The sequence below is a fragment of the Chelonia mydas genome, chromosome 1, assembly GCF_015237465.2.
Source record: "Chelonia mydas isolate rCheMyd1 chromosome 1, rCheMyd1.pri.v2, whole genome shotgun sequence".
NCBI lineage: Eukaryota > Metazoa > Chordata > Testudines > Cheloniidae > Chelonia > Chelonia mydas.
In genome coordinates this window covers 10,731,185-10,757,117 of record NC_057849.1, presented here as the reverse complement: position 1 = coordinate 10,757,117, position 25,933 = coordinate 10,731,185, and the positions used below count along the sequence as shown (strand labels likewise).

At 44.1% G+C, this 25,933-nt stretch overlaps 1 protein-coding gene across 1 annotated transcript in view; it reads left to right on the top strand.

The window, feature by feature from the left end:
* LOC114021338 (disintegrin and metalloproteinase domain-containing protein 20) overlaps window positions 1-25,933 on the top strand; it is a 155,503-nt gene that overhangs the window by 36,773 nt on the left and 92,797 nt on the right. The window contains exons 7-11 of the mRNA XM_043527319.1: window positions 388-459; window positions 8,275-8,346; window positions 15,912-16,081; window positions 23,039-23,120; window positions 24,989-25,146. Of these exons, the coding sequence (XP_043383254.1) occupies window positions 388-459; window positions 8,275-8,346; window positions 15,912-16,081; window positions 23,039-23,120; window positions 24,989-25,146 (554 nt within the window). The remainder of the gene's footprint in view (window positions 1-387; window positions 460-8,274; window positions 8,347-15,911; window positions 16,082-23,038; window positions 23,121-24,988; window positions 25,147-25,933) is intronic.

Sequence of the window (25,933 nt, the reverse complement as noted above, 5' to 3'; positions counted from 1 at the left end):
CAAATCCAGAGCAAAAGCAAGACCCCAATCAATGTGCCCTTCCAGCTTGACTGTGAGCCACTAATAACTATTCTCTGGGAATGGTTTTCCAACCAGTTATGCACTTTCCTTATAGTAGCTCCATCTAGGTTGGATTTCCCTAGTTTGTTTATGAGAAGGTCTTGTGAGATAGTATCAAAAGACTTACTAAAGTCAAGGTATACCGCATCGACTGCTGCCCCCCATCCACAAGGCTTGTTACCCTGTCAAAGAATTATAATTCTGTAAGATTTTCCCGTTGTGTGAGTGACATAATACAGGAGGGTATGATTCAGAAGTGTATTTCGCATGCAGTTAAACACATCAGTTTACTTTATATAACCCTGCTTTACATGTCTTTTCTTCCAGAAACATGAACTAGACACTTGGTACACATCTACCAGATATTTAGAGTGTTATTTTGTTGCAGACAAAGCAAAGGTAAGTATTTTTTCTAACTTTAAATTATTTTAGTAGTGATCCTTCCGCACTTAAGTCACCCATTAAATATATATATATATACAACATTGACGTTTGATTTATGCGTTAGGATGTGAATCATTCTCCTTAGTCATTCGCTAGAAATATAAATATGCCTTCAGTTGATGAAAGTTGGATATTTTGAAATCAGCAGGTCCAGATAACTTGTGTCGAACAGTTTTAAGAGAGCTGGCTGAGTAACCCGCTGAACCACTCATGTTGATTTTCAATAAGTCTTAGAAAACTGGGGAATTTCCAGAAGACTGGAAGAAAGCTAATGTTTTGCCAGTATTTAAAAAGGGTAAATTTGATGACCCAGTTAATTATAGGCCTGTCAGACACACATCGATCCCAGGCAAGATAATGGACTTTCTGATACAGGAATTGATTAATAAAGAATTAGAGGAGGGTAATATAATTAATGACAATTAACATGGGTTTATGGAAAATAGATCCTATCATACTAACCTGATACCTTTTTTCATGAGATTACAAATTGGATTTATAAAGTAATAGTGTTGATGTAACAGAGTTCTTTAAGGCATTTGGCTTGTTACTGTACAACATTTTGATTAAAAAACTAGAATGATCTAAACTTAACATGGCACACATTACATGTATTAAAACTGGCTAACAGGTTACTTCTTTGAGTAGTGTCCCTAGGGATGCTCCACTTCAGGTTTTGGTGCATCCCTACATCGTAGATTGGAGATTTTCAGTAGCAGTGCTCAGTCAGGGCGCGCATGCACAGTAGTCCTCATACGGTGCCGTTGGTACCTCATCTAGTGCTCAGATGTCCCAACCCTTTCAGTTCCTTCTCAACCATCCTTGGCTGCAGACAGAGCTCAGTGGCAGTGCTGCCTCTTCACTTACTCTAGAAATAAATAAGTTAGTTGTAATTTAGTAAGTCTCTTCACTTAGTTAGTTTAATTAGATACTTTTTTCCAAAAATAAAAAAAACCCAAACCACTTTTTACTGCTATTTCCCCCTCCCCCGCTGGGAACTTCTAATGGTCATGATGCCAGATTCTCCCTGCTTTAAATGATTTGACTCTTGCTGTGAGGCTATGCCAGTCTCCGACGGCCACTCTATCTGTGTCTGATGTTTGGAGGAGACTCATATCCCTCAAAAATGTGCCACCTGCAGTAACCTGAAAGCCAGGGCACAGCAAGACAGAGACCTTCACCTCAAAATGATCCTAATGGAAAAGTTCCTCAGCCTACTGATACAGGACCGAAACCAATGTCAACAGATAGCTCCCTGGGCAAAACCTCTGCTAAAGAAAGTGTTCAGTCTTCCAAAGTTTCGAGGAAGCAAGCTGTGACCTCCCTTCACAGGAACACTGAGAAGAAGAAGAGGTCCCCAGTGAGATAGCTGTCCTCGTTGCCAAGCTCAACTAGATTTATCATGTTTGAGGCTCTGGGCACCTCCGGCACCGTCCCTTTGTGGACATCTGCCGAGGCCCACCGTAGAGACAAATTGTCGAGGCACAGATGGTCCTGAGACCTGTACCACTGGTAATGCTGCCGCCACTGGCACCAGTGGAGCCATCGGCACTGACCAACAGGCCAAGAACGGCACCGACTGTTCCAAGCAAGGCTATGCACAAAATGGTCTCACCACCAATCAAATCTACAACAATGGCAATATCGGCACCAAAACAGGCTGCTTCACAACAGTTTCTGCAACACAGAGACACTGAAGTGAGAGGCAGTGACCATGCTATGGTCAAGTTCAGGATCCTGACACAAGGAAGAAAGGAGAGCAGCAGAATACGGACACTGGACTTCAGAAAAGCAGAATTCGACTCCCTCAGGGAACTGATGGACAGGATCCCCTTGGAGAATAACGTGAGCGGGAAAGGAATCCAGGAGAGCTGGCTGTATTTTAAAGAATCCTTACTGAGGTTGCAGGAACAAACCATCCTGATGTGCAGAAAGAATAGTAAATATGTCAGGAGACCACCTTGGCTTGTCAGTGCAATCCTTGCTGATCTTAAACACAAAAAAGAAGCTTACAAGAAGTGGAAGCTTGGGCAGATGACCAGGGAGGAGTATAAAAATATTGCTCAGGCATGCAGGAGTGAAATCAGGAAGGCCAAATCACACTTGGAGTTGCAGCCAGCAAGGGATGTTAAGAGTAACAAGAAGGGTTTCTATAGGTATGTTAGCAACAAGAAGACCGTCAGGGAAAATGTGGGCCCCTTCTCAACGGGGAAGCAACCTAGTGACAGAGGATGTGGAAAAAGCTAATGTACTCTATGCTTTTTTTGCCTCTGTCTTCACAAACAAGGTCAGCTCCCAGACTACTGCACTGGGCAGCACAGCATGGGGAGGAGGTGACCAGCCCTTTGTGGAGAAAGAAGTGGTTCAGGACTATTTAGAAAAGCTGGACGTGCACAAGTCCTTGGGTCCAGATCTAAGGCATCTGAGCGTGCTGAGGGAATTGGCAGATGTGATTGCAGAGCCATTGGCCATTATCTTTGAAAACTCATGGCGAGCAGGGGAGGTCCCGGATGACTGGAAAAAGGCTAATATAATGCCCATCTTTAAAAAAGGGAAGGAGGAGGATCCGGGGAACAACAACCCAGTCAGCCTCACCTCAGTCCCTGGAAAAATCATGGAGCACGTCCTCAAGGAATCAATTCTGAAACACTTAGAGGAGAGGAAAGTGATCAGGAACAGTCAGCATGGATTCACCAAGGGAAAGTCATGACTAACCTAATTGCCTTCTATGAGATAACTGGCTCTGCGGGTGAGAGGAAAGCAGTGGATGTGTTATTCCTTGACTTTACCGAAGTTTTTGATACGGTCTCCCACAGTATTCTTGCCAGCAAGTTAAAGAAGTATGAGCTGGATGAATGGACTATAAGGTGGATAGAAAGCTGGATAGATCATCAGGCTTAATGGGTAGTGATCAGTGTCTCCATGTCTAATTGGCAGCTGGTATCAAGCGGAGTGCCCCAAGGGTTGGTCCTGGGGCCTGGTTTGCTCAATATCTTCATTAATGATCTGGAGGATGGCGTGGATTGCACCCTCAGCAAGTTTGCAGATGACACTAAATTGGGAGGAGTGTTAGATATGCTGAAGGGTAGGGATAGGATACAGAGGGCCCTAGACAAATTAGAGGATTGGGCCAAAAGAAATCTGATGAGGTTCAGCAAGGACAAGTGCAGAGTCCTGGACTTAGGACGGAAGAATCCCATGCACTGCTACACACTAGGGACCGAGTGGCGAGGCAGCAGTTCTGCAGAAAAGAACCTAGGGGTTACAGTGGACGAGAAGCTAGATATGAGTCAACAGTGTGTCCTTGGTGCCAAGAAGGCTAACAGCGTTTTGGGCTATATAAGTAGGAACATTGCCAGCGGATCGAGGGACGTGATCATTCCCCTCTATTCAGCATTGGTGAGGCCTCATCACTATCACCTTCACCACTTCAGGCCAGAGTGGGAATACAGGATACACCATCCACTTTAGTTCACTTCCACCAAGGGATGCCCCTTCTCCATCCCTCTTTAGGAACCCCTCTCACAAGAGCTTGCTTTGTCAAGAAATAAACTCTCTCTTATACTTGAGAGTTGTAGAACCAGTCCCCTTGCAGCACAGAAGGAATGAGTTTTATTCAGGGTACTTCCTGGTACCAAAAAAGAGAGGAAGTTGGAGACCCATCCTAGACATGAGAGTACTCAACACCTGTCTGAAGGAACAGAAATTCAGAATGGTGATTCTTGCAGCGATAATTCCATCATTAGAGCAAGGGGATTGGTTCTCAGGCCTTGACCTTGAAGACATGTATTTTCACATTGCTATGTAGCCATAACATGAGCAATTCTTGCATTTCATTGCTGGCAAGGAACACTTTCAATACTGAGTGCTCCCCTTATGCCTGTCATCTGCCCTGAGAGTCTTTTTGAAAGTCATGTTGGTAGTGTGAGCTCAGCTCCGCAGGAAAGGTAACTGAGTATTCCCTTACCTGGGTGACTGGTTACTGAAAGGCCGCTCCATGGAATTGATGTCTCAGGCAACTTGTGAGGCCATAGATCTCTTCCTCGTATTGGGCCTACAACTCTATATGCAATAATCCACCTTGACCCATGTGCAAAACTAAGAATTCATAGGGGCACATCTTGATTCAGTAACAGGAAGAGCCTACCTTCCTCTGCACAGGTTTGTGGCTCTTTCTAACATAGCAAACACAATTCAGATCAGCACCCAAACCACAGTCAGGAACTGTATTCAATTAGTGGGACATGTGGCAGCCACCACCTTCATTACAGAACATGCCAGGCTTCAAATGCTTTGCCTTCAAGGGTGGCTCAGAGCTGTGTATTCACCAACCAGACAATGTTTAAATATGTTTCTTTCCATACCTATCTCTATAAAACAATCCCTTAACTGGTGAAAAAGCCCTCACAATGTGTGTACAGGAGTCCCATTTGCATGTCCTCCCACAGTGGTCGACCATTCCAATGCCCTACTGCAGTATGGGTCCTTAAATGCCTTACAAAACTGCCCTTCAAACTTCTAGCTACCTGTTCCCTGCTCCATTTATTAATGAAGACTGTACTCCTGATGATCATAACGTTGGCGTGATGGGTTGGAGAAACAGAGGTTTTGACGGCATACCTCCCCTCACAGTGTTTTTAAGGACAAGGTCACTCTGTGGCCCCACCCCAAATTCTTACCTAAAATTTCTTCCGAGTTCCATCAATCAGCCCATTTGCCTGCCTGTCTTCCACCCCAAACTGCATCTAAATTGCCAGGAGGCACTGTGACACACCTTTGCCCTCAGGAGAGCCTAGCCGGCTATCTAGATAGGACAAAGCTCTTCTGAAAGACCCACAGGTTATTTGTCTTGCTAACAGATGGGTCAAAAGGGTCAGCAATCTCTAACCAGAGACTTTCCAAGTGGATATCAAGTTTCATTAATTCTTGTTACCAGTCTTTCAATATTCATCCACCTTAGGAAATATGAACTCATTCTACAAGTTCCATTGCCACTTCTACAGCATTCCTCAAGAATGAGCTGATTATTATTGAAATCTGTAAACCTGCTACATGGGCATCTGTACATACGATCACCAAACACTGTGCTATAACTCACGACTCCACCAGTGATACTATCTTCGGCGTGGCTGTACTCTCCTCCATACTGGATTCAATTCTGAAGCCCCCTCCGCCTTAGAGGATACCACTCAGTAGTCACCTAGAGTGAAGCACCTGTATGGATACTACTCAAAGAAGGAGAAGAAATTAGTTACTCACCGTGTGCAGTTATTGTGGTTCTTTGAGTAGCATGGAGCACGAGACCGACTAACAAACATGGGTGTGCTGAACAGACACTGCTATGAGAATCTCTTTTCAAAGGCACAGGGGGCTCTAGCACACCTAAAGTGGAGCACCCGAAAGGGGACACATCTTGAAGAACCACAGTTACTGCACAGGTAACCATTGAGTAACCATTTCTTCAGAGCACTTATAAGCATGTGCCTAAGAGTTTTGTGTGTGTATTGTAGTGGGGTTTGGGCTAAAACACATGTAAGAACACATGATGAGCCTGCACCGTAGACCTACTCTTTGGAGCAAATAATGTGATTTGTCGGATTGAAGACTGTAACTTGGAAAGCATTGTCTCTCAAAATCATTAAAGAATGATGGAGGATAACCAACTGAACATGAACTGCTAGTGCAATGTTGCTAAGTGAACTAACATAATTATTGGATGTTTAAACAGAGCAATATTGAGTTGGAGTAAGAAAGTGGTATTGCTTCTGTTTTCAGCATTGTTGCAACATTGCTGGAATACTGTGTCCAGTCCATTCTAAAGAGGTATTGAAAAATTGATGAGGGTTCAGAAAATACCCACAGGGATGACTGAGGTCTGGAATACCCACCTTCCAGTCAGGGATTTAAGAAGCTCAATCTAAGTAGTTTACCTAGGAAAAGGTTAAGGTTAAGCCCATAGCACTGGGAGATGATTTCTGATAGTAGAGGATTCTGTAGTCCAGTGGTCTCCAACCTTTTTATGCCCAAGATTACTTTTTGAATTTAAGGGCAACCCAGGATCTCCCCCTCCCCTTCCCCGAAGCCCCGCCTGTTCCATCCTTCCCCCCGCCACCCCGTTGCTCACTCTCCCCCACCCTCAGTCACTTTCACCAGGCTGGGACAGGATGTTGGGGTTTGGGAGGGAGTTTGGGCTCTGGGCTGGGGCCGAGGGGTTCACAGTGTGGGAGGGGGCTCTTGGCTGAGCCTGGGGTAGGGGGTTGGGATGCAGGAGGGATGAGGGGTGCAAGCTCCGGGGGAGAGTTTGGGTGCAGGAGGGGACTCTGGACTGGGACAGAGTGTTGGGGTGCTGGCTCTGGGAGGGAGGTCAGGGCTGGGGTATGGGGTTGGCGTGCAGGAGGGGTTATGTGATTCTGTCTTTGGGAGGGGGCTCATGGCTGGGGGCTGGGGTGGGGCTCCCACTGGGGGGCATTTACCTCCGTCGGCTCCTGGTCGGCAGTGCAGCAGGGCTAAGGCAGGGTCCCTGTCTAGTCCAGTTCTACTCAGTCACATTGGCACCTTCTCCCCATCATGAGCCAGGGAACCCTGACAGCCAGTAGTGCACCACGTGGCTACGTTGCTCACGGAAGGGGCCAACACACCCCTGCTGCTCCTGGCGGGGCGTGTGGCACCACACGCTGTCCCACTCTGCAGGCACTGCCCTCTCAGCTCCCGTTGGCCCCAGCTTCCTGTTCCTAGCTAATGGGAGCTGCAGAGCGGTGCTTGCAGGCAGGAGTGGTGTGCGGAGACCCCTGCCCCCGCCCCCTCAGCGGGGCTACGCTGGCCATTTCTGGGAGCAGCGTGAGGCCGCAGAAGGCATGGAGCCTGCCTTAGTGGAAGCCCCGCTACACCGCCACGGCCAGAGATTGCGTTCGACTGGGAGAGTCTCCATGTTCCACCAGTTGATCGCGATCGACGGGTTGGTGACCACTGCTGTAGTGTAACGGACAAAGACACGACAAGACCTAATGTCTGGAAATTGAAGCTAAATAAATTCAGGCTGGTAAATTTTAACAATGAAATGAATTAACTGAGGGAAGAGCTTATGAAGGGACATGGTGAATTTACCGTCACTGAAGTTTTTAAAACAAGATTGGATGAGTTCCTAAAAGATATGTTCACTCCAAGCTGAACATGAGCTTCCAATGTGACACTGTGGCCAAAAGGGCTAAAATGATGCTTAAGCAGGAATCTCGAGTAGGAGCAGAGAGGCTATTTTGGGTCCTTGTGCAACCACTACCGGAATTCTGTGTCCAGTTCTGGTGTCCACAATTCAAGAAGGCTGTTTGATAAACTGGAGAGGGTTCAAAGAGTCACCGTGAAAATGATTAAAGTATTAGAAAGAATGCCTTATAGCAATAGAATCATGGAGCTCAATCTATTTAGCATGAACAAAGAGCAGGTTAAGAGATGACTTCATCACAATCTATAATTACCTACATGCAGAACAAATATTTGGTAATGGGTCTTCAATCTATATCAAAGGGTGAAAATCCTGGTGGACTATTTTAAGAGGAGCAAAATCACAAAAATATAATTGTCATGAAAATGGAAAAGGTAGATTAATAACAAAGCATGAGGAAAGTGAAATGATATGTTGGCATATTTGTGTGAATCACAATTAATTTGGAAAGATTTTTCATGAAACACCTACCGCTGTTTAAAGATCTCACATAGAATTGATTTTCTGTTGAGAATGGAGATTCTAATGGGTTTTGGTCTTTTTACTTCTAGTTTCGCTATGAAGATTCCAATGAAACTTTGTTGACATTGAAGATGGTTCAATATGTCCATTTTACAAGTGAGGTGAATTATTTATTCTTATTTATTATGGGGATAATTGTGACTGATGTTATTCATCTACACTGGGGAATCAGGGGGCATAAGTTGCCCTCTTAGTTACTGCACTGGTTACCTGTATAGAGGGTAGCAGCTCTGGTATGGATTAAATCCAAATTATGTATTACTTTCTCCTGTTGAAAGCAAAGCCTGTCATCATTTGAGGAGGAATTCTGTATTTCGGAAGAAAAGAAGCCAGCTTTGTTTCCATGCTCCCACTATTTATCATATTCATATCCTTTTTATAAGTTCTAACAGTTTTCTCTACTAGGTCATAGGAAGCTGGATGGTATGGGGAAATTTAATTGTTTTATCCCATTCGTGTGGGTACTCCTGCACCTGCAATCAGAGATTCTTAGTAGCAGTCCCCGTTTGGGCCACATATGCGCTCCCTCATCTCATGCTGCCCCCTGGTCTCTATATAGCACTGAGCGGCCAAACTCCCCATCACTGTGGCTCAGTGGGTTGCAACTGAGAATACCAAATTCAGGACCAACTGCTGAGAAATGGGGCACACTCACCCCAAACTGGTGGTTGTTCTTCAATAAGATATACCAAACCACCAACAGAAGTAAACCTCTGTCTCACTACACTGGCTAACAAGAAGTCAGAAATGCAGTCTCCCTAGGTAGCCCAGCCCTGGTTTCACCACCCATATATGAGACTTAATGATGAGTGGTTAATTAAAGCCAATTTAATCAACCAAAGGGTTCTTCTGATCCCAAAGGACCAATCACATACCTGTTACATAACTGCACTCAAAAACAAAACAATGTACAACTTTAGAGCTTACAAGTCTACTCACTCATACTTCTTGTTCAGCCAATCACTAAGACAAAGAAGTTTGTTTACATTTATGAGAGAGAATGCTGACTGCTTCTGATTTACAATGTCACATGAAAGTGAGAAAAGTGTTCGCATGGCACTGTTGTAGCCAACATTGCAAGGTGTTTACATGCCAGGGATGCTAAACATTTGTATGCCCCTTTATGCTTTGGCCACCGTCCCAGAGGACATGCTTTCATGCTGAAGATGCTCGTTAAAAGAATAATGGTTAATTAAATTTGTGACTGAACTCCTTGGGGGAGAGTGGTATGTCCCCTGCTCTGTTTTACCTGCATTCTGCCATATATTTTGTGTTTGGCAGTCTTGGATAATGACCCAGCACATGTTGTTCGATTTAAGAACACTTTCACTGCAGATTTGACAAAATGCAAAAATGGTACCAATGTGAGATTTCTAAAGATAACTACAGCACTCGACTGAAGATTTAGGAATCTGAAGTGCCTTCCAAAATCTGAGAGGGACGAGGTGTGGAGCAAGCTTTCAGAAGTTTGAGGTTTTTAAGGTCTGGCTTGACAAAGCCCTGGCTGGGATGATTTAGTTGGGGATTGGTCCTGCTTTGAGCAGGGGGTTGAACTAGATGACCTGCTGAGGTCCCTTCCGACTCTTATATTCTATGATTCTAAGTCTAAAAAGAGCAAAACTTCAATGTGGAAATTACAGAACCCTAACCACCACAAAAGAAAATCAACCAACTGTTGGTGGCATCTGACTCACATTATGAAAATGAACATGCATCACTCCGCATTGCTTTGGATAATTATCGAGCAGAACCCGTCATCAGCATGGAAGCATGTCCTCTGGAATGGTGTGCAAAGAAAAAAGGGACTTATGAATCTATCGCATCTAGCACAAAAATACCTTGTGATTCCGGCTACAATAGTGCCATGTGAACGCCTGTTCTCACTTTCACGTGACATTGTAAACACGAAGCAGGCATCATTATCTCCCATAAATGTAAACAAACTTGTTTGTCTGAGCAATTGGCTGAACAAGAAGTAGGACTGAGTGGACTTGTAGATGCTAAAGTTTTATGGTGTTTAATTTTTGAGAACAGTTATTTTTTATTCATAATTCTATATTTGTAAGTTCAACTTTCATGATAAATAAATTACACTACAGTACTTGTATTAGGTGAATTGAAAAATACTATTTCTTTTGTTTCTTTTTTACAGTGCAAATATTTGTAATGAAAATAAATATAAAGGGAGAACTGTACACTTTGTATTCTGTCTTTAATTGAAATCAATATATTTGAAAATGTAGAAAACATCCAAAATATTTAAGTAAAGGGTATTCTATTATTGTTTAACCGTACGATTAATAGCAATACATTTTTTTAATCACTTGACTACCCTAGTTCTCAGCCTTTACCCATCCTATCACTAAACGGTTCCTCAAGGGTATTTGGAACCTCTATCTGGAAATTCGAGTTCCCACCCTACCCTGGGACCTTAACGTAGTACTACATTGTCTCACTGGTCCCCCTTTTGAACCCACAGTGATTTGTTTACTCATGCACCTATCGATGAAGGTGGCCTTCCTCATCGCTATCACATCCATGCGATGAGTTGGTTTTAAAGCTGAAATCTAACAAATTAGATTTGCCAATTGAAGAAGTGTTATAGCCAATATGAGAACCCCTGTTTAGATGAGGGAGTCTAAGCTTACTATTTTGACTCTGGGTTCTCTTAACTTGAATAGTATTTTTTCTTTGTGTAGTGTCTGTATGAGTGCACCACTTCAGGTGTGCATGCACCTCTTTAGCCATCGCTTGGAGATTTCAAACTACACACACGAGCCCTATGTCTCCTCATGACAGACACCAAGGCTAGATGGGGTGTACGGGCAAACTGCCCTCAGTTCCTTCTCTACTGTCTCAGCCCAAGACTGAACACTAGTTTGTCCATCGAGCGCATATGTGGCCTTTTCTCATTCTTCAAAGTTAGTTAGTTTTTTATAGTTGTTCTTTACTGTTTAGTATAGTTAGTTTAAGTGAGAGGACTGTCTTCCCTCTCTTTTCCCCTTGGGTGACTTGTCTTCTTTTGGCAGGGTATGCCTGGTTTGCCAGGCTTCAAACATTGCCTCTCTTGTCCAGAAACTATACCAGTAAGGTACAGGCACTCCAAGTGTGTTCTTTGCTTCGGGGATTCCCACATCTCCTAGAAGTGTTCCTTCTGTTTGGCCTACAAATGCAGGGAGATAAAGCTCAGACTGCCAGCTCAGGAAACCCCCTGTATATATGGTCCTTAACAGATTCAGTGCCACGTCTACCACAGAGCATGCTTCCCCTAAGAAAAGGAAGTTTTTGGAGCATGCTGGGAAGATTCCCAAAAAGAGAAATGTGGACTCTATCTCTAAGGAGCAGATACAAAAAAGATCCCTGTCGAGGTCCTCTATCTCTGAGGATACCGTTGAGGCCAATGACTCCTCCTCTGGTACTGGCGGGTGTGCATAGCCTTAGAAGTTCAAGGGTATGAAGCACAGCTCCAGTAGGGTAACTGTATCTTCCACCAGTAAGGAGCATAAGCACAGGTCCCCTTGAGCTTGGCAGTGCCATTGGCACTGAAGCACTGGTCTCAGCCATATGTGCCCTCATGTGCCTTAACCCAGCCATAGATACTGACACAAGCAGCTTAGTCAGAGGTGCCCTGTACAAGTGGTATCCTCAGTGCTGCACAAGCACTGGCACCTGACATTTACAACATCTGCATCATTGTTAGTTCTGTAGGGTACGGCTTCGGTACCAGGGTCTTTTCTGGTAATGCAGCACTTCCGATACTCGAGGGACCTCTTTGTGTCGGATGAACCAGAGTCTGTTTTGTTGTTAGGTACCAAGCATCTCTTGGTACTGAGACCTCAGCCTCTGAGTGGGCATTCCGTGGCACAGGACTCTCCTCAGTCCTCATTGGCTCCTCCCCTCACCCCCCGGGAGGATGTGGAGGAAAAGGCTTACCAATCAGTCTCGTCGATTTCAGTGAGGGGTTCTCCTACGTACCCCTTTGGGAATCTGCCTTCGTGCAGGGAGGACCTGGTGGGTCACCAAAATGGTGGAACCAGCCTTGTGTACCACCCATGCTTGCTTATGAACCTGCACAGTGGCCATTTTGGGACCTGTGGGCTGCCTATCAGCAACAATTTAACAGACCATTCATACCATCCTTCAAGGAAACCAGCATTTCACATCCTTCCTCTACCCATCTATGAGAGGAGGAGACATCTGAAGAGCAGGAGGCTAGGGCAGGGGAGGAAGTCACAACTGAGACTCCCATTTCATCATTGTCACTGGATGAGGTGCGTAAGCTTCCACATGTTCCATGGCTGGACTTCAGACAGTTTCAGGACCTCATTAGAAGGGTAGCCAATACCCTGCAGATCACTCTAGAGAGGCCAAAGATTTGTAGCACAAGCTGCTAGATATTTAGAAGTCAGCAACACTTTCCAGAGTGGCACTACCTATTAATGAGAGTCTCCTGGATCTGGCTAAGATGCTATGGCAGACACTGGCTACTATTCCACCAATGTGCAGAAGGGTGGATAAGAAATATTATGTGCCCCTTAAGGATTCTGGCTTTTTTATTTTCCCATCCCCCATCTAACTCCCTAGTGGTGGATGTGGTGAAGGAACAGGGTAATTATCTGCCTATCTTCTTTGACAGGGACCAAAAGTGACTGGATATCTTCGGACAAAAGTCTCACTCGTCCACAACCCTTCAGTTCCAGATCATGAACTATGAGGCAATCATGCCCAAATACAATGTTATTAATTTACAGCAAGCTCATGGCCTTTACTGAACAGCTACCACATGACTGTCGGGAGCAATTCCAGGCCATAGTTGCTGAGGGGAAGGTATTGTCACAGCAGCTCTCCAATTATCCTACTCTGCTGCCAGATCCATCTCCATGATGGTAGCTGTATGCAGGGCATCATGGCTCCAGCTTTGGGGTTTCCGAGGGAGGTCCTCTGTGTTCTGTTCTGAACTTCCCCTTTGATGGTTTTTAAGCTTTTCCCGGAAACCAGAAATGATTCCCTGAACATGCTGAAGGACTCTAGGGCTACCCTACTTTCTTTGGGCATTTATATACCTATGAGCAAGGAATGTTTTAGTAGGTTACAGACTGCCCAGAGATAAAGCCCTGCTCAGTTCTCAGAGTATCATAGACATGCAGAACACCTCAGAAAGAGACCCACATTTCAGAGAAATAGGGCTGCTCAGCTGCCCTCCACAATCACCCAGGTGTCATCTAAACAGCAGTTTTGATGGGTTGGTCGCAGGTTCTGATTTTACAGTTGCATCCTTTAGCCCATTTCCTTCTCTTTGGGGATCGCCCTGTCCATTTCTACCAGGCTTGGGAGTGGATAGCCACAGACAAATGGGTTTTGGAAGTCGTAACATTGGCTTACACTATTCATTTTTGGCACACTCTCCTTTCCATGCCTCTTCCTAGTCCCTCTTCAGGGACCCCATCATGAGCTTCTCCTAAGACAAGATGTCGACTTGCTCCTCTGAATAGAAGCAGTAGAACCACTCCCTTCCCCTTTCCAAGGTAGTGGGTTCTACTCAGAAGTACTTTCTAGTACTAAAGAAAGACAGAGGTTGGAGACTGATCTTAGATCTAAGCCAAACAAGTCTGTGAAACATCAAAAGTTCAGGATGGTGATTCTGGGAACTATAATTCCTTCACTAAAGGAAGGGGATTGGTTTTCATCCCTTGACCTACAAGTTGCCTACTCCCACATAACTATACCACTGTTGCTCATGAAATATTACGATTCACCATAGGCCAAGATAATTTCCGGTACAGAGTGCTCCCCAGTGGCCTATTCTCAGCCGGAAGGGTGTTATCAAGAGTTCTAGTGGTAGTGGTGGCTTATCTTCGTCAGGAAGCGAATCTTGTCTTCTCATACTTTGATGACTGTCCACTTAATGGCTGTTTTTTTGAGGCAATGTTATTGTCCACCCCAGATGGCCCTTGCTCAGTTGCAGGAGTTGGGCCTAAAACTGAATGCAAAGAAATCCATGCTAGTACCGGTACGAAGGATACAGTAGATAGGGGCATATGTGGACTCAGTGACAGTCAGAGCATTCCTCTCTTTAGACAAATTGTGACCCTGTCAGCACCAGTAGGGACAATTCAGGGAAGTCCTTGAACCACAGTAAGGAACTGTCTTCAATTCCTTTGCCATTTGGTAGCTTGCACCTTTGTGACCTATCATGCAAGTCTACGCCTGCTGCTTCCAAGGTTGAGAACTGCCTGTTCTCCAACTCGGGACTCCTTGGACAGACAGGGAACATTCCCCTTGCATGTCAAGAACTCTCTAAACTGGTGGAAGGAGCAATTCCACATCTGTGCAGGCATCCCTTTCTGTTGCCCAACCCCATCAGTGACTCTAAGCTCTGACCCATCCCTGTCAGGATGAGGAGCCCACCTTGACACCCTCATGGTTCAGGGCAGAGGGATAGTCCATAAAACCAGCCTCCGCGTAAAGGACAGATCATGCAGTGGCCCAAGTGGCTGCTGGCAGGAGGCAACAGATAAAGGGGCTGCTATGCTATGCCTAGCCATAAGGGGACACAGCGACCCGTGTCTGGTCTGGAGCTCTCCAACTTCCAGTCATCAGATACCTGAAAAGGCTTCTGAATTTAAAATCTCCATTTAAAAATAAAGGGAGTAAAGAAACAGCCCTCACTGCATGCCCACTCTCTCCTGGGCTCCCATTGCTATCCAGCACTGTGCTAAGTGTCTGGGAAGATGGGAGTTCTCCTGCCCTGTCCCTAAGTTTCCACTGATCCCCTGCCATGTGAAGGGATCTGGATGATGATAATGAACAGGCTTTGCTCATCTGCCCCCTCTGCTTTTTTGCCCTTTAGGGGTGGGGAGGGGTTGAGTGGGAGACAAAGGCCCTAGATGGTTTTTGGTGTTGTTTTCAGGACTGTCCATTCTTCCTTGCTGAAAAGACCCTATAAATATCAATGGGGGGCAGAAGAGCCATCATAAATAGCTTTTAAAATAATGTTTTTTTCCCTAAATGTCAGAACATACTTTGGAAATCTGTTAGGTTTTCTTTTTTTAATATCAATTTTGAGTGTCCCTTTAAAATGTTCGACTTCATATTAGTACAGTTAATACATAGGTCTTCTATCAAGCCTCATTCAGTTCAGCGTTCTGCCAACATATTGTTGGATTGTTCTCTGCAATATAATTTAAAGTCATTAATAGTAACCCCCCTACTCAGTTCCAGGAAGCAGCATTCATGAGGCCCCCGGAGCTGTGCATGAGAGTGGTGATGATGATCATGTTAATGCACGAGACAGAAAGTAGAAGTGACTATCACCAGAACAGAGAAATTGGCTGTACACAAACTACAGCCAATTGCACACACATAAAAAAAACAAATGAAAAAATATATATTTTCTGATAAATTCTTTCAACTTTAGTAGTCATGAGTGTTGTTTGTAACTATAATATGTAAACATTTTTCCAGACAGAAATAAGATTTTTCAGATCAGCAACAGTATCCCTTTAACGTTATGGTTTTATTCTGAACTGCAGTGCAGCTTCTGTGGCTGAAAAGGTGAACAGGAACACAGATTGGGGAATGACACCAGCAATGTGGATTATGTGAAAGATCATAGATTCAAAGCATTACATGTAGATGTCTTTTTTTAATATTTTTTTTTTTTTAGATGTACCGTCCATTTGGCCTTCATGTTGTTCTTATTGGATTAGAGTTTTGGACAGAAAGGGATCTCATTACAATTACTCACAATTTGGGTGACAGTCTTGGATTTTATTCAGCCTATGTTGGAAGGTTCCTTATGGGCCGTGTACATTTCGACCACACAGAATTAATTTTGTAAGGTTCTTTTATTTTAATCTTTAAAAAATATGGTAATACTGTTCTTTATGCTTATTACTGTCAATATCAAATTCAGACCTTAAAGATATTTTGCAAGATTTTGTTTGGAAACTACACAAAGTACCCCGCCCAAAATGCTTCCATTATTCTCCTGCATAGCCCAACTGGCCATTGCAGCATTAGGTTTTCCTTTGGGTTCTGTAGACTAAGAGGCATAAGCAACTTGATAGTCTCCACCTACCTGGGAAAATCCTCAGTTCATTCATAAAGACTAACAGATTTATTTGGGCAGAAGCCTTCGTGGGTAAAAAATCCCACTTCAGATGCATGGATTTTCACTTCATGCATCTGAAGAAGTGGGGTTTTTTACCCACGAAGGCTTCTGCCCAAATACATCTGTTAGTCTTTAAGGAGCCACCGGACTCCTCATTGTTTATGTGGATATCGACTAACATGGCTACCTCTCTGATACTCAATTAATTCTATTTCATATGCAACAGCACACATGGCTTCCAGACTTCCTGACCCCCACTAGACAAAGCAAATGAGAAACACTGTTCAAATTCTAAATGTTTGGCCAGTCGTACAGTTTCTTATTCAGTTTGTTTTTTGTGATTGATTTTTGGGGCAGATTTGCTCAGGCTTTAGCTCTACGGCACTCTGCTTTATTCATTATTCAGGAACCAGGGCCCCAGTGTGCTAGGAACTGTTCAAACATTCATAGATTATAAATCCAGAAGTGACCATTTGATCATCTTGTCTAGCCTGCACAACACAGCTCAAAGGACTTGCCTGAATTAATTCCTGTTTGAACTAGAGCATATCTTTTAGAAAAACACCCAATCTTTGGTAAAGTTAACTACCCTCACTGTAAAATATGTGCCTTATTTCTAGTCTACATTTGTCTAGCCTCAACTTCCAACCACTGGATCTTGTTATAGCTTTGTCTGCTAGACTGAAGAGCCCTCTATTATCAGATTCCAGTTCCTCATGAAGGTATGCACAGACCTTGATCAAGTCACCCTTTAACCTTCTCTTTGATAACGTAGACAGAATAAGCTCCTTGAATTTTTCACTATAAGGCATATTTCCATTCCTTTAATTATTCTCATGGTCCTTGTCTGAATCCTCTCCCGTTTTCAACAACCTTCTTGAATTGTGGACACCAGACCTGGACAAAATATTCCAGTAGCTGTTGCCCCAGTACAAAATACAGGGCTGATATAACCTGTCTCCTCTACTCAATATCCCCCTGTTTATATATGCAAGGATCATATTAGTCCTTTTAGCCACACGTTGCACTGGAAGCTCACGTTCAGCTGATTATCAATCATGACACCCAGGTAACATATAATACAAAAAAACAGTCCTTGATCCAAAGAGTTTACTATCTAAACATATGCGGAGACAATAGGTAGAAATATACAAAGAAACAGACGAGAGGAAAAGTGTACAGTGAATTATTTGGTTAAATCTGTGTATTTGAGACAATAAGCAGTGGACATCACAGGCCCACTGTGTAGTGTGCAATTGGAGACAAGCCTGATAAAAGGCAGGATAGAAGTGCCCTCAGTGCTTAACTCTTTTTCAGCCCTGTCAAGAAAAAAATGTCTGCCCGTTTTTGGCTAGAGAGCAGTAACACCAGCTGCTTCAAAGGCATCAACAACATTTTCATTCATGTCAGCAACTCCAGAAGCAACGAAGAGCTCAAAGGGCCCATGTCAGGGCTGGTGGTTCAACAGCACTTCTGGTTTCAGGAAGGGAGTTATAATCTTCCTCCTCCTGAACAGCAGCAAAAGAAGAGCAAAGGTTCTCTCTCCAGTAACACTTCTCAGGGCAGCCCCTTGTAACTTTCTATTTCAGCATCCATGGTTTCACTAACAGTCCTGGTGAGGCCTAATCCAGTGACCCAGCCATCACAAAAGTTCAGCTTTAGAGGTCATCACGTATCTTGTCATTAGACTCTGTTTCAGCACTCTCAACCCAGCAATAGATGTTTAGTTCTTCAGACCCTGCCTCAGCTACTATAGCTGACTGCCCCCATGAAGCCCTTTTGGGTGCTAGGGCTTTGCCCCAGATGATGGTAAATCAGCCTTTTTCTCTTTCCCTTATGTCTCTGTCTGGTATAGGATATATATGAACTCTGATCTGGAGGAATATGAAGAAAAGACTCAGGAAAGATTCCTTGATCATAAGGAAAAAATTTAATATCATCCATACGCAGCTGGGGCCCTCTCCAGAGTCAAAGACAAAACAAGAAAACAAAGAGGGAGAGATGACTAAGTATCAATCAAGCCTTGTTATCAAAATATTATTTTAACAGCTGTTCCAGGCTGGTGGACTTTAAGGACAACTCTGAGGACAGAGTCCACTTTTGGTCCTTCATAGAGGACCAAAGGGCAAGGAGGGCAAGAAGATTCCTCCATGCTGTAGTGGATGTAGAAGATATGGCATCCAGAAACCTGGCCACTGGTACAGTCACGAGGAGGAATTCTTAGCTACAGTCTTTGTGTTTTCCCAGGGATATCCAGAATATGATACAGGATCTTCCCTATGATGAGTTGAATCTCTTCATTGGGAAAATGAATGAGTTCCTATGCTTGTTAAATAATTCAATATCGACTCTTCACTTTCTGGGGATTTACACTCTGGCCACAAGGAGAAAACAACAGAGACAAGCCGTTAAGCCAAGGCCACCCCCTCTTCAAGCATTCTACCACCAGCATCCAGTTGAGTCTCTGAGAAAACATCAGAGAGTTCAGAGTCCTTGCTTCAAAGCCCCCTCTACCGCCATAACCTCTACCCAAATCCCAGCCACCTGCAAAGGGCTACTTTTGACATCTTGATTGAGACCCATTGAGACTTCATTTAGTTAATGATCAGCCTGATCACTTGGATTACTTGCAGACCAAGAACTATGGGGCGAATGTACCTCTCGGTATTAGACTATATGACCTTGTGCACTTATGTAATGCTGTGTGAAAGCCTTCATCCACAATGCCTGCAGACCTAGCTCTGGTGAGAGTACTCACCAGATAGAGATTTCATCAACTCCAGAGTGAGTGTTCCCACCAAAATCGTCACCTCCCCCATCTGGTGGTCAGACCCAAAGAGAGTGAGAATGAGTATTCCCTTCAAAACTTTCATTCCTACTGCCACCATTATAACAGACATTTCTCTTTGGGGTTGGGGTGTCCACCTGAAAAGCCACACTGCTCAAAGTACCTGCACTTCATGAGAGACCTGAGAGCAGTCTGCCTGGCTTGCACAGCCTTTCTCCCAATTATATCTAAGTGGTGTTGGACAATATTTAGTTGGTGTTGGTCCTGCTTTGAGCAGGGGATTGGACTAGATGACCTCCTGAGGTCCAACCCTAATATTCAGTCCATATCTAAGTGGTGTTGGACAATATTTAGTTGTGTTGGTCCTGCTTTGAGCAGGGGATTGGACTAGATGACCTCCTGAGGTCCAACCTTAATATTCAGTCCATATCTAAGTGGTGTTGGACAATATTTAGTTGTGTTGGTCCTGCTTTGAGCAGGGGATTGGACTAGATGACCTCCTGAGGTCCAACCCTAATATTCTATGATTCTCTGAATATCACCAGGACCTTTTACATAAACAAACAGTACAGAACAATGTCTCATTCTGTTTACCTGGAAGCAGTCAGGCTTTGGAACTGGTGCTTCAGAATCTGCATCACCATACAAACTGCATACCTCCCACGAGAAAACCTGAGCAGGCATTTCTCTGCAGACCATGAGTGAGAGATTCACGACTCTGCCCTGAGCAAAATATTCACTCTGTGAGGTGCACCTCAATTTGATATCTTTGTGTCCCAAAGTAACAGAATACTTCCCTGTTTTTCTCCAGAGGAGCTATGGGCCACAACTCCCAGGGCAGCACTCTCCTGCTGTGATGGAGAAACAATCTCAGATATGCCTTTCCTCCCATTCCTCTGCTACAACAGGTTCTGAAAAAGATCCATCATGACATAGCTAGAGTCATTCTCCTAGCACCCATTTGAACTAAGCATTTTTGATTCCTAGAGCTCCTGAAAATATCATCCTGTCCCTCAGTCATGATCCACCCCTTTCCAGACCTCCTAACTCAGGAGGGGGATAGAATCAGACACCTTAATCAGACTCACTCTGTCTCACAGCCTGGTGTTCGGATGGGCATTGGAAATAGAATGCTCCTCTTCTGCAGCTGTTCAGGCTGTCCATACCCAAAGTAGGGAAGATTCAACTAGGACCTGCTACCTAGCTAAATTGAGATGTTTTTCTGCCTGGGTGTAGCATAATCATCCATCTCCAGGTACTTCAGGTATTCTGGTCATTTTGGATTGTATCTGGTCTCTAAAAAACGTAGGCCTTTCCATTAGCTCACTATAGGTCCATCTCACAGCAGTTAGTGCCTTCCTTCCTCCAGTAGACAGGCATTCTGTTTTCATTCACCTAAGTACCTTTCCTTCAGTGGTCAAATCTACATCTCAATGGGACCTCACTCTCAGCCTTTGAACCCTCACCAGATCACCATTTCAACCCTTGGTGAAGCCTTCCATGTCCTACCTGTCCTGAAAAGTTGTGTTTTTAGTTGTTACCACTTTGGCCAGGAGAGTAAGTGAGTTGGGAGAACTCATGGCAGACCCCCCTTATATGGGTCTTCACAGGGAAAAGGTATCCTATTGCCTATATTCTAAGTTCCTTCCTATGGTTATTTCTGAATCCCATGTCAACCAAAGCACCCTTTTACCTATCTTTTTTTTCTGAAACCCCATGCTTCTGCCAAAGAGAAAAGACTTCTTGTCCTGAATGTCAGACATGCCCTAGTTAGTACGGAGTCAGGGCACGCTCCACAAGAGCACAAGCTGCCTCTGTAGCATCTGTGCAGGAAATTCCAATACTAGGCATATGCATGGTGGCCAGCTGGAGCTCCATCCACATGCTTGCTAGATATGAGGTGCTGAATGAAGCTTCTGCTGCAGATGAGGCAATGGAAACTAAAGTACTGCAAGCATCTTTGCTGCTGGCTTCCTCGCACTCCAATCAACATTGCTTTTCAACCACTCATGTGTAGAATACACTTAGGGACCAGCACTAGAAGAAAAAATGGTTACTCATCTGTAACTGGGGGTTCTTCAAGATGTGTGGTCGTATCTTTAATCCACTTCTTGTCCTCCGTACCCTCTGCTTTAAATTCTGTTGGGTTCTCAATAAGAACAGGAACTGGAAAGGCATCAGCCCACACTGCTTCTTATGCAGTTGCTCGGGAGCATGAGGAGGTGTTCTGTGCACGTGTGGGCCAATGGACACTGCTTGTTAGAATTTCCAGACTCAGGCACAGGGTGTGCATGCAATACCCCATGTGTGGAATACTGATAAAGACCACACATCTTAAAGAACTTCCAGTTACATGTCAGAAAATGGAGGTTACATATTTTTTAAATTTTCTAGTTAGTTTTGTTGTCCAGTTATTAACCAACCACCTGAAAGGAATTTTACAAGTGCTATTAGTTATAGATTCAGATTTGGAGCTGCAGCATGGGTGAGGACCTAGGAGAGGGTACCAAAAGATTTCATATTTCTGATTTGTCAAGGTGCTGTTTGTTAATAGAGAGATTTGGGCATCGAGATCTTGGAGTTAGGAATCCGTGTTTGGAGAGACAGAAAACAAATTAAGCTGGTGAAACTTTGGATTTCATCCCCTCGGTTGTTTTTACATACTCTTTCACAACACCCTTCATTCTCGCTCAGGGGTTCTCAAACTAGGGCCGCCGCTTGTTCAGGGAAAGCCCCTGGTGGGCTTGGCCAGTTTGTTTACCTGCCGCATCCGCAGGTTCGGCCGATCGCGGCTCCCACTGGCCGCGATTTGCCACTCCAGGCCAATGGGGGCTACAGGAAGGGCGGCCAGCACATCCCTCGGCCCACACCGCTTCCTGCAGCCCCCATTAGCCTGGAGCGGCGAACCGCAGCCAGTGGGAGCTGCGATTGGCCAAACCTGCAGACGCGGCAAGTAAACAAACCGGCCCAGCCCACCAGGGGCTTTCCCTGAACAAGTGGCGGCCCTAGTTTGAGAACCACTGTTCTAGCTCTCCAAGACCAATATTCAACAAAGCACTTAAGCACATGCCTAACCTTTAAGCATGTGGCTAAATCCCATTGAAGTCATTGGGACTATACATGGGCTTAAGTACTGTGCTAAATTGGAACCTGAAAGTGCAGGCAGTCATAGGAGGAATACTCAGAGCCCACCAATAGCCCTATCATTTCAAGCTCAGGTACCAGAATTTCTAGAATTAAATCATCTTTAGATATCCTGTAGCAAAGTGAAATCAGCAGCTGAAAACAAATAGGCATTTTATAACTTTGTATAAAAGGTCACAAGCTGGGTGTATCTGTATACTTTTACCAAACACTGCAAAGTAGACTTCACCTCATTGAGTGATGATGGGCCTGTCTAAGCTGCCATGTTTATGTAAATATGTTCATTACTCCTTTTGCTGTATTACTGTAAAACAGTTAACCAGTAGGGAAGATAATTTGGGACAGAACATCAGATGATAATTTGTGCAGTTCCATTAAAGACAATTTACACCAGCTGAGGATCTGGCCCTAGGTATGTAAGAATGGGACAACTGAATTCTTATAAGTGTATTTGTCCTCATATAACATAAGTGACTTATCTTTTAACACGATCACTGCTTTCAGCAGAAGACACTTCAGCAAAGATGTTTGCAGTTGGTTCTGATGGGGGAGACTTTAGCTAGTAAGTAACTCTGGATTGGTGCACATTTATGTTATGAGAAGACGTACTTACAAGTTGTTTTCTTATAGATCTAAATACAGATCTGATATATCACTCTTTTACGTAGACTGTATTTATTTACAGCTATAGAGAACAGTTTAATATCAATTGAACATTTTGTATCATTTACTGTATTTTGTATTATAGGGGTGGAAGATATCCAGGGGGTCTTGGATTTTCATATGGAGACAATCTGTGCACTAGAACTCCCTCAGTAGCTGTTGTCAAAGTATGTGAAGTATAGTCCACAGTATGTACTCTTCAGAAATTGATATTTTAAATAATGTAAATATTTTCTCCAGTAACATTATGCTTATAATTGATTGTTTTTTAGCATTTAAGCCTAGAACTATTAGATCATCTAGACTGACTTCCTGTATATCACAAGGCATTACATTTCACCCAGTTATCCCTAGATAAAGCCCAATGACTTTAGTCAGACCAAAGCCTTCCCCACCAATATGCCATCTGCAAACTTTATCAGCCAAGATATCATATCATCATTGTGAGGGGGTTTAGCAGGTCCTGAGCCCCCTGCTGGAGTCCTTGTGATCCTGCTACCCTCCATCCCAGAAAGGAGTAGGGAAAGTGAGTCCTCTAAGTGGCCTAGAGAGGCTGCTGGGAAGCAGCCAACCGAGGCCCAGCCAGCCCACATAAAAGGAGTTGCAGTACCAGAGTGAGTCAATTGCTGTCTGGAGCCAAAGGAGCAAGGATGGTGCTCCTGGCTCGCTTAAGGAACTGCAGTACCAGGGACAGAGCTCTTGCTGGCAGGGACTTGGGGAGCAAGAAGGAGCTCCTGGCTGGCTGATGGGTCTTAAGCAAGACTTCAGCCCTAGTTAAGGGGGAAGGCAAGGTATTGGGGGACAGCGGGGAAGTGCCCCAGGGAAATGCTGCACTTAGTACAGGGATGCAGCAGGCAGCTGGTCCTTATAGGGTCCCTGGGTCAGGACCCACAGTAGTGGGCAGGCCCAGGTTCCCCCAACGGCCACATGCGGAGTGGCCTACTCCTCAAAGAGGGAGTCAAATCAGGCTCTGAGGGAAGATTGAAGACTCCGAAGAGGGTCAGTAATTTTGGAACTGTGATACACTCTGAACTGAAAGTGACCCAGCTGGAAACATATTTCCCCAGCTGATACACCCAGAGCTTAGATTTTTTGTTATAATAGCTTCCTAGGCGACACTGTGCCACTTGATAATTTTTACAATTAAATATCCAGGCACTGTCCAAAGTGAGGATAAATTAAACCATATTTTCTGCCTTAGTCCTTACTCTCACCAGTATGAACTCGGAAATCCCATAGGTCTGTGTCCTGTGCAATTAAATAATATAAAAAAGATTGTGGGCTTCCTACAACCAGAATATGGAAGCAATAGGTACAAGTTATTTACCTACTCTTATCTTATCTGAAGTTGTTATCAGTGATCCATTATGACTAAGTTCTTCCTCCTAATCTTCCAAACAAGGGGTCTCCACTTTCCCTCTCCCCCATGACCTATTCTTTACCTTCACATGGATGGTGAAAAATTGGAAGTGGTTCAGATGAGGCATAAAAATGATTCATTTTGAAAACCTGCTTTAAGGGGAGAGACATAAAAAGTTCAATCTATGTATTTTATCAAAAAGAGGAATCTGAAGCTGGATGAATTTGGATGAGAAATGAGGCACAATGAATTTAATTAACCATAAGAACAGCTTGATAAGTGTTATGATTGATTTTTCATCACAGGGAGTCTTTAAATCAGGAATTGATATCCTGATAAAAGAAATGCTTTAACACCACCAGAAGTTCTAGATTTGATGTAGGAATTATTGGGTAAAATTCTATGGCTTGAGGACCTTGGCAGAGCTAGACATGTCACTTGTGAGTGGTTCATTTCCCCCCCTCTTAAAAGCATCTGAGAGGGCAGTGTGAAAAAATTATTATTCCTTCAATCTGAAAGTTCTCTTCTGGGGTTTGCAGTGTTCTAGATTTATGTTTGCAAATGAAATTATCCAGTGTGTCCATGCAATCACATGACTCTTAAAATTTGGCTTTATATGTTCATATGTAATTCAGAGCTCCTTCTTATTTTTGTGTTTTGTTTAATTGTATACAGGCAAGAGGTAAAACAACGCTCTATGATGCAACCATTGTTGCACATGAGATGGGCCATTCTCTTGGCTTCCCTCATGATGATGAAAAGAAAAATATAGCTCGAGGCTGTGTTTGCAAATGCCCCAGAAAAGGAAAATGTATCATGTGGTCATATAGCCCGTGAGTAATACTTGGTTTTTACAATTTTGTAATACAACAATTATGTCTTTTGATAAGGTCATTTTAAAGGAATCCACTAAGGTTTTTCTCTCAGATGGTGGGACAATCTGACTACACCCAGTTGTTTACACTGGGTGGCTCTAGCACTGGCCTCAATTCCTTAAGTTTTGCAAGGAGGACCTGCCCTTTGAGTCTTGAGTCTCCTTGAGTCTCTGTGGATGGGGGAATCAAAAGGAAAGTTAAATGCCCCAATGCACCCGAGAGTTTCCCCTTCCCGGGACCTCTCATGGGTGGAAAGAAGGTCCACAGTGCTGCCAAAAATACAGCACCTGTGTAATGGGTTTTGAGAAATCTCTCTGGCTGCGCTGCTGAATCAGGCTTCCTCTGTCCAGTTTACCATGGGAGTTTGCTGCACTGCCCATAGGGTCAGGGAGAACGTCTCCTGGATGGGAGTTCCCCCTGTGGCTCCAGGAGTCTCTCCAGCAGCCTTCTACTTTGGGCAATCTTGCTCCTCCTCCCTCCAGATGATTGCAGTTTCCTCTCTTTAAAAGACCTCCCTACCAAGACCAGAGGGGTGGGGCTATCCGTTCCCCCACCACCTCTCTGGCACCTTCCTCATCAATGGGGTCTATATACCCTATCATAGTCATCTTGGAGAATAGGTATTTTTAATGGGTTTGTTGCCCCTGGTGCACATGAGACAGGATGGTCCTTCATCTACATTGCATATTATATATGAAGCACAGAATGGTAGTTGAAAAAGTTCTCATGTTCAGTCACTAACTCC